The 9235-nt window shown below is 45.8% G+C and overlaps 1 protein-coding gene across 1 annotated transcript; it reads left to right on the top strand.

The window, feature by feature from the left end:
* The first annotated feature begins 5029 nt into the window (after positions 1-5029).
* On the top strand, positions 5030-9196 carry HSPB6 (heat shock protein family B (small) member 6). The gene is made up of 3 exons (XM_063436322.1): positions 5030-5279; positions 7301-7423; positions 7593-9196. The coding sequence occupies exons 1-3, from the start codon at positions 5082-5084 to the stop codon at positions 7770-7772; spliced, it is 501 nt and encodes a 166-aa protein (XP_063292392.1). The 5' UTR covers positions 5030-5081; the 3' UTR covers positions 7773-9196.
* The last annotated feature ends 39 nt before the right edge of the window (positions 9197-9235 follow it).

Genomic DNA, 9235 nt, shown 5'->3' with positions numbered 1-9235 from the left:
TATCTTCTTATCATTGTCTTCTTTTATGCTTTGGTTTAGTAACTTCCTATCAGCTCTGCTTCCTGAGCTTGGCCTTTCTCTCTGATGAGCCTGCATTAGAAGGGTGGGCTATTTTGGGATTTCCAAACTATGAACTGTTATATAGAGTCAGTGTCAGGCTGTACCAAGATCCCCTTACTCAGACGACTTGGTCGCGGTGCCAAATATCCTCATGTTACTGTGAGGTTTACTGAGTTTTTCCAGTAACGTGAACCTCGGTCCCCTGTAATTTATAATGCAGTTATAAAGACTGGCCACCTTTTACCACATTCTATCAAATACAGACAGACAGCATTAGACTTGACTGTGAGTGATAGGAGTTGTAGCAAAATAGGTGGAGGTTCAGGAAATGCCCCATATACCACCATGCATTTGCTGTGAGCGATAGGAGTTGTAGCAGAATAGGTGGGGGTTCAGGATATGCCCCATCTACCACCATGCATTTGCTGTGAGTGATAGGAGTTGTAGCAGAATAGGTGGGGGTTCAGGTAATGCCCCATCTACCACCATGCATTTGCTGTGAGTGATGGTATCTGCTACAAATCCTATCACTCGCATCTTGCATTTTAGGAAAGTTAGATCTACCCCATGTTCTGAAATCACATCATTAATAGAATGGGAAAATGTGTCAAAAACACCAGCTCTCACAAGAGCTTACAATCGAATTTTCCTTTTGCATTGCTGATGCCCTGTCCCAACCTGATGGTTCTCTGTTGTTTTTGTTTTTTTAATATCCCCTCTGACTCCCCTACTATTAATTTACTGTGCGCAGATTAGCATTAATCCCAGTTGTTTATCAGTTTAATCAGTTTCTCCCAGTCTCCCTCTACAGGAACTTATCTAAGTGTCTTCAACCCATGAACTCTCCTTTACCTGTGGTGGCCACAAGTTTAGCTGAGTACAGGCAGACAGGGTGCTGACGGGAGTCATGCTAAGCGGAGTATAGACAGACAGGGTGTAGAAGGGTCTACATGATGTGTTGAGTACAGACGGGGTGCTGACTGGGCTACATGATGTACTGAGTACCGGCAGACAGAGTGCTGACGGGCAACGTGATGTGCGGAGTACAGGCAGACAGAGTGCTGACAGGGCTACATGATGTACTAAGTACAGACAGACAGAGTGTAGACAGGGCTACATGTTGAGCTGAATACAGACAGACAGAGTGTAGACGGGCAACGTGATGTGCGGAGTACAGACAAACAGGGTGTAGACGGGGCTACATGATGTGCTGAATACAGACAGACAGGGTGTAGACGGGGCTACATGATGTGCTGAATACAGACAGACAGGGTGTAGACGGGGCTACATGATGTGCTGAGTACAGACAGGTTGTAGACGGGGCTACATGATGTGCTGAGTACAGACAGACAGGGTGTAGACGGGGCTACATGATGTGCTGAATACAGACAGACAGGGTGTAGACGGGGCTACATGTTGAGCTGAGTACAGACAGACAGGGTGTAGACAGGGTTATATGTTGAGCTGAGTACAGACAGACAGGGTGTAGACGGGGCTACATGTTGAGCTGAGTACAGACAGACAGGGTGTAGACGGGGCTACATGTTGAGCTGAGTACAGACAGACAGGGTGTAGACGGGGCTACATGATGTGCTGAGTACAGACAGACAGGGTGTAGACGGGGCTACATGTTGAGCTGAGTACAGACAGACAGGGTGTAGACGGGGCTACATGATGTGCTGAGTACAGACAGACAGGGTGTAGACGGGGCTACATGATGTGCTGAGTACAGACAGACGGGGTGTAGACGGGGCTACATGATGTGCTGAATACAGACAGACAGGGTGTAGACGGGGCTACATGATGTGCTGAGTACAGACAGACGGGGCTACATGTTGAGCTGAGTACAGACAGACAGGGTGTAGACGGGGCTACATGTTGAGCTGAGTACAGACAGACAGGGTGTAGACGGGGCTACATGATGTGCTGAGTACAGACAGACAGGGTGTAGACGGGGCTACATGATGTGCTGAGTACAGACAGACGGGGCTACATGTTGAGCTGAGTACAGACAGACAGGGTGTAGACGGGGCTACATGTTGAGCTGAGTACTGACAGACAGGGTGTAGACGGGGCTACATGTTGAGCTGAGTACAGACAGACAGGGTGTAGACAGGGCTATATGTTGAGCTGAGTACAGACAGACAGGGTGTAGACGGGGCTACGTGATGTGCTGAGTACAGACAGACAGGGTGTAGACGGGGCTACATGATGTGCTGAGTACAGACAGACAGGGTGTAGACGGGGCTACGTGATGTGCTGAGTACAGACAGACAGGGCTACATGTTGAGCTGAGTACAGGCAGACAGGGTGTAGACGGGGCTACATGTTGAGCTGAGTACAGACAGACAGACAGGGTGCTGGCAGATATTAATAAACCGTGGCTCATGCTTAGGGCATCTGGTGTCTGTGATGATATCGGATACCCAGTATTGGCAAACAAAACATAGCACATACACAGCTGCTGCATTAACCCCTTGGTGCCCTAACATGTAGAAACACCAAACTTAGTCGGATTAAATGGCATCAGAAAACCAGCCTTTTCATCCTGTAGAATATGCCTTTATAAACTGATTTTGTTTTAGGCTTTTCACAACAGTGCTACTTTATTATGTTTTATTTTGAAAATTTTACATTTTAAGAATCGCCTTTTAGTGATGGACCACCCGGTATACCATAAACCGAAGGGCTATAGTCATCGATGTGAGTGATCACAGGTAAACTGCCTAATGAGAGAAATATTGCTATTTAGTTGTCGTAATAAACACAATGTATCTCACATTTACAGTAAGCTTTGGTGAGCAGCAAGCACTATCAGTGCACAGAGACAGACTGCAAACTGAAATCACACTGATCATGGTTCGAGCCTTATCCACATCTAAAGCATTCTTCAATCCATTATCACCCCATATATCCACTTCTAATTAATAACACATTGACAGAAGCAAATAACCAGAGTCCATATTAAGCTTTGCACTAAGTAGTCAATTATTAATGGAATCCACTATTATTCAGAATTGTATAAATGTCAATATTTTTGGAAACTACAAACCAATTTCCTATCTAATGGTCCATTATAAAACCTCCAACTTATTATTCTTATTAGTCAAATATTATAGTATTCACCACATCCCAGCCTGGTACTGCTCCCACTGGAAGGCTATTCAAGGTATCTACTACCCTTTCTATAGCGCCGTTACTGCTCCCACTGGAAGGCTATTCCTGGTATCTACTACCCTTTCTATATCACTGGTACTGCTCCCACTGGAAGTCTATTCCCGGTATCTACTACCCTTTCTATAGCACTGTTACTGCTCCCACTGGAAGGCTATTCCAGGTATCTACTACCCTTTCTATAGCACTGTTACTGCTCCCACTGGGAGGCTATTCCATGTATCTACTACCCTTTCTATATCACTGTTACTGCTCCCACTGGAAGGCTATTCCAGGTATCTACTACCCTTTCTATATCACTGTTACTGCTCCCACTGGAAGGCTATTCCAGGTATCTACTACCCTTTCTATATCACTGTTACTGATCCCACAGGAAGGCTATTCCAGGTACCTACTACCCTTTCTATATATATCACTGTTACTGATCCCACAGGAAGGCTATTCCAGGTATTTACTACCCTTTCTATATCACGGTTAGCCATTACTGCTCCCATTAGGAGGCTTTCCCAGGTATTTCCTACCCTTTCTATATCACTGTTACTGCTCACACTGGAAAGCTATTCCAGGTATCTACTACCCTTTCTATAGCACTGTTACTGCTCCCACTGGGAGGCTATTCCATGTATCTACTACCCTTTCTATATCACTGTTACTGCTCCCACTGGAAGGCTATTCCAGGTATCTACTACCCTTTCTATATCACTGTTACTGATCCCACTGGAAGGCTATTCCATGTATCTGCTACCCTTTCTATATCACTGTTACTGCTCCCACTGGAAGGCTATTCCAGGTATCTACTACCCTTTCTATATCACTGTTACTGCTCCCACTGGAAGGCGATTCCAGGTATCTACTACCCTTTCTATATCACTGTTACTGATCCCACTGGAAGGCTATTCCATGTATCTGCTACCCTTTCTATATCACTGTTACTGCTCCCACTGGAAGGCTATTCCAGGTATCTACTACCCTTTCTATATCACTGTTACTGCTCCCACTGGAAGGCTATTCCAGGTATCTACTACCCTTTCTATATCACTGTTACTGCTCCCACTGGAAGGCTATTCCATGTATCTACTACCCTTTCTATATCACAGTTACTGCTCCCACTGGAAGGCTATTCCAGGTATCTACTACCCTTTCTATATCACTGTTACTGCTCCTACTGGAAGGCTATTCCATGTATCTACTACCCTTTCTATATCACAGTTACTGCTCCCACTGGAAGGCTATTCCAGGTATCTACTTCCCTTTCTATATCACTGTTACTGCTCCCACTGGAAGGCTATTCCATGTATCTACTACCCTTTCTATATCACTGCTACTGCTCCCACTGGAAGGCTATTCCATGTATCTACTACCCTTTCTATATCACAGTTACTGCTCCCACTGGAAGGCTATTCCAGGTATCTACTACCCTTTCTATATCACTGTTACTGCTCCCACTGGAAGGCTATTCCATGTATCTACTACCCTTTCTATATCACAGTTACTGCTCCCACTGGAAGGCTATTCCAGGTATCTACTACCCTTTCTATATCACTGTTAGCCTTTACTGCTCCCTTTTTGTAAATCAGTATTATCACCCATTGCCCCTCCACAAGCACTTTCAGTCTCTATATCTCTCTCGCCTTTTTCTGTCTATTTTTGTCTCATCTTATCATCTCCCCCTCCCTGCTCTCCCCCCCATAACTCTGGATATTTTCCATTCTGTTGCTGGAAGCGTCTGTCCATTTCTAGTGCATTCTATCAAGCTGGGTTGGTGGGGGTGTCCTCTGGAGTTCTATATAAGGGGCCCAGCGCTGTGAATTCTCACTCTGTGCCTGGGATATACATTGCTATTCACTATGGATATCACAGTCCATCACCCCTGGATGCGTCGCCCAGTCATGGCTGCCCCATTCTTCCCCAGTCGCATACTGGGACAGAGGTTTGGAGAAGGGGTTCTGGAGTCTGAACTTTTCCCTACGATGCCCTTGGGCCTTAACCCCTATTACTGCCACTCTCCCAGCCTCACGCAGCCAAGTGAAGCCGGACTGTCTGAGGTCAGAGCAGCAGGCTGTCTGTGTGTCTGTCTTATCCGTTGTTTAAATAGCGCCAACAAGCTTTGTAGCGATGTACAGCGAGGACAGGGCACACCGGGTGATAGGAGAATGGGACACAGATTGGGGAATCAAAACATCTCTTTTATCATCACGTTGTGATAAGAGTAGATTTTGAAGCCAGAATATGTTATCTTGTGTTATTCGCATTTTTGGATTCAGTAAAATTAGTTTGCTCTGACAGTAAAACCGCTATCCCCATGGGTTTATTTATTGAAGTCGGAATTTATAGCCAAATAGCTGATTTGGAGGATTTTGGAATGGTGTTAGGGTTATTTACTAAAGTGAGAATTTAAAGTGAATATTACATTTTCCGAGCAGACTAGCCAAACTCAAAGCATAGCTGGCTCAGAGAATGTTTTTTGGTTTGGGCTATTTTTACCTTAAATCTGAAAATCACTTTAAATTCTGACTTCAGCGAATAACCCTGTATTTGTGTTATTTGTTTTGGAATGTTTCGCAGGATTTCGTTCCCCTTCCGTTTCAATACGTCACTGCTTCTCTAACACGTGGGGAACAAAAAAAAGGGGGAAAACGAGAACATTTCGCTATGACAGAGAGACGAAAGGTCAATGAAAATGGTAATTTGCATGAGATGCCCTGTCCATGCCTTTGTAGAAGATGGTTCTGATGTCAGAGTTAGGTTTTATGGTTAGAAAGGTAACACTGAAATAAAGCAATCTCGCGGTCTCCCTGATATTACACAATAACCCCATTCAGTGTTAGATAAAGGACTCATCAGGTGCATTTACCTGGTTTTCATTTGGACACAGGGTATTTGATTTAACAAGTTAATTGGGTATTGGGGTAAATAAAGGAATTCGGGGTATCCAGTTCCAGGGATGTCAACATTAGACAGAGAAAAAAAAGTTAAACAAAATCAAATCTAGGGGATTTCCCACCAGCTTATTATTAAAATGTCGTGTTCCATGCCCGCTGATACCCTGACTGACTAATCGAGCACTGGCTGACTGATTGCTACTGCCCTCCCCAGTGCTCCCTCCCTCTGCCATCAGTGCCCAGTCAGTGAGTTCTCTCTCTGCCAGCTGTGCCCAGTCAGTGAGTTCTCTCTCTCTCTCTGCCAGCTGTGCCCAGTCAGTGAGTTCTCTCTCTCTCTGCCAGCTGTGCCCAGTCAGTGAGTTCGCTCTCTCTGCCAGCTGTACCCAGTCAGTGCGTTCTCTCTCTCTGCCAGCAGTGCCCAGTCAGTGCGTTCTCTCTCTCTGCCAGCAGTGCCCAGTCAGTGCGTTCTCTCTCTCTGCCAGCAGTGCCCAGTCAGTGCGTTCTCTCTCTCTGCCAGCAGTGCCCAGTCAGTGAGTTCTCTCTCTGCCAGCAGTGCCCAGTCAGTGAGTTCTCTCTCTGCCAGCTGTGCCCAGTCAGTGAGTTCTCTCTCTCTCTCTGCCAGCAGTGACCAGTCAGTGAGTTCTCTCTCTGCCAGCAGTGCCCAGTCAGTGAGCTCTCTCTCTGCCAGCAGTGACCAGTCAGTGAGTTCTCTCTCTCTCTCTCTGCCAGCAGTGACCAGTCAGTGAGTTCTCTCTCTCTCTCTGCCAGCAGTGCCCAGTCAGTGAGTTCTCTCTCTGCCAGCAGTGCCCAGTCAGTGAGTTCTCCCCCTGCCAGCAGTGCCCAGTCAGTGAGTTCTCTCTCTCTGCCAGCAGTGCCCAGTCAGTGAGTTCTCTCTCTGCCAGCTGTTCCCAGTCAGTAAGTTCTCTCTCTCTCTCTGCCAGCTGTGCCCAGTCAGTGAGTTCTCTCTCTCTCTGCCAGCAGTGCCCAGTCAGTGAGCTCTCTCTCTGCCAGCAGTGACCAGTCAGTGAGTTCTCTCTCTGCCAGCAGAGCCCAGTCAATGATTTTTCTCTCTTCCAGCAATGCCCAGTCTCTGCCAGCAGTGCCCAGTCAGTGAGTTCTCTCTCTCTCTGCCAGCAGTGCCGTCAGTGAGTTCTCTTTCTCTCTCTCTCCCTATCTCTGCTCAGGTAAAGCTGGATAAGGATCAGTTCTCTGTTCTGTTGGATGTAAAACATTTTGCTCCCGAGGAGCTCAATGTGAAGGTGGTGGGAGACTACGTGGAGGTCCACGCGAAGCACGAGGAGCGCCAGGTAATAATTTAAGTGTATATAGCAGCCATGTGACGTAAAGTGCATATAGCCGTCATGTGACGAAATGCGCACATAGCAGTCATGTGACGTAATGTGCATATAGCTCTGTTAGGGGCGAGTCTGCCCTAGTCTGCTTAGTAAGGATCTCATTTTTTCTGTCCGTGTACAGGATGAACATGGCTTCATCTCTCGGGAATTTCACCGGCGGTACAAGATCCCCTCAACCGTGAACCCAGCAGCATTAACCTCAGCTCTTTCTGCAGAAGGACTCCTGTCCATCCTCGCTCCGGTTACTGACAGCAGCAAACCTGAAGAGAGGAGCGTGCCCATCACCAGAAAAGAGAAATGAGAGAGTTTAGACCAAGTGTCAGTTACCACTAAAAACTAGAATTATGCAATTCCTGAAACTCCTTTAAAAGCCCATCTACCGCGTCAGCAACCGTCTGTCTACAGCTCTCACTGACACCCAACATCACCAAGAACCATTTGTCTACAGCTCTCACTGACACCCAACATCACCAAGAACCATCTATCTACAGCTTCCACTGACCCCCTACATCATTAAGAACCGTCTATCTACTAATCCCACTGACCCCCTACATCACCAAGAACCATCTATCTACAGCTTCCACTGACCTCCTACAACACCAAGAACCATCTATCTACAGCTCCCACTGACCCCCTACATCATTAATAACCATCTATCTACAGCTCCCACTGACCTTCTACATCACCAAGAACCATCTATCTACAGCTCCCACTGACCCCCTACATCACCAAGAACCGTCTATGTACAGCTTCCACTGACCTCCTACATCACCAAGAACCATCTATCTACAGCTCCCACTGAACCCCTACATCATTAAGAACCATCTATCTACACCTCCCACATCACCAAGAACCATCTATCTTCAGCTTCCACTGACCTCCTACATCACCAAGAACCATCTATCTACAGCTCCCACTGACCCCCTACATCACCAAGAACCATCTATCTACAGCTCCCACTGACCCCCTACATTACCAACAACCATCTATCTACAGCTTCCACTGACCTCCTACATCACCAAGAACTATCTACAGCTCCCACTGACCCCCTACATCACCAATAACTATCTATCTACAGCTCCCACTGACCCCCTACATTACCAACAACCATCTATCTACAGCTTCCACTGACTTCCTACATCACCAAGAACCATCTACGTACAGCTCCCACTGGCCCCCTGCATTACCAAGAACCATCTATGTACAGCTCCCACTGGCCCCCTACATTACCAAGAACCATCTATGTACAGCTCCCACTGACCCCCTACATCACCAAGAATCGACTGTCTACAGCTCCCACTGATCTCCTACATCACCAAGAATCGTCTGGATCTATCAGGGATTTTGTATATTATTCAACTAATTCTGAATTTAGTTCGGATTAGCATTTATCATATTTACTTAAGGTAGATCTGTTATTACAAACGAATGAGCGCATAGAACTCAGATCGATACCATCCAGTGACTTTAAAATCAGCTATTCAGATGTGTGAATTCTGTATAACATTCATTTTATGACCCAAACTTTATATGTTTTAAGTAACACTCCAAGCACCTCGAACACTGTAAGGGTGGGTTTAACATGAAAACGGTTTTATTTGCATTTTAATAAAAATATAAAATCCTTGTTAAAACGAATTCTAGTTTAAAGTACAAATTAAAAATTCTTATTGGTTAAATGAATGTCAGCTTAAAAGAATAAAACAATAAAATTGGGATTTCAAAGATCCAGAACGTTAATAACTAAATAATATGCAGGAAAGT

This window comes from Pelobates fuscus, chromosome 11 (genome assembly GCF_036172605.1).
Source record: "Pelobates fuscus isolate aPelFus1 chromosome 11, aPelFus1.pri, whole genome shotgun sequence".
In the NCBI taxonomy this organism is placed as follows: Eukaryota; Metazoa; Chordata; class Amphibia; order Anura; family Pelobatidae; genus Pelobates; species Pelobates fuscus.
Note: the sequence above shows the minus strand (reverse complement) of the source record. Positions and strands in the feature narration are given on the sequence as shown.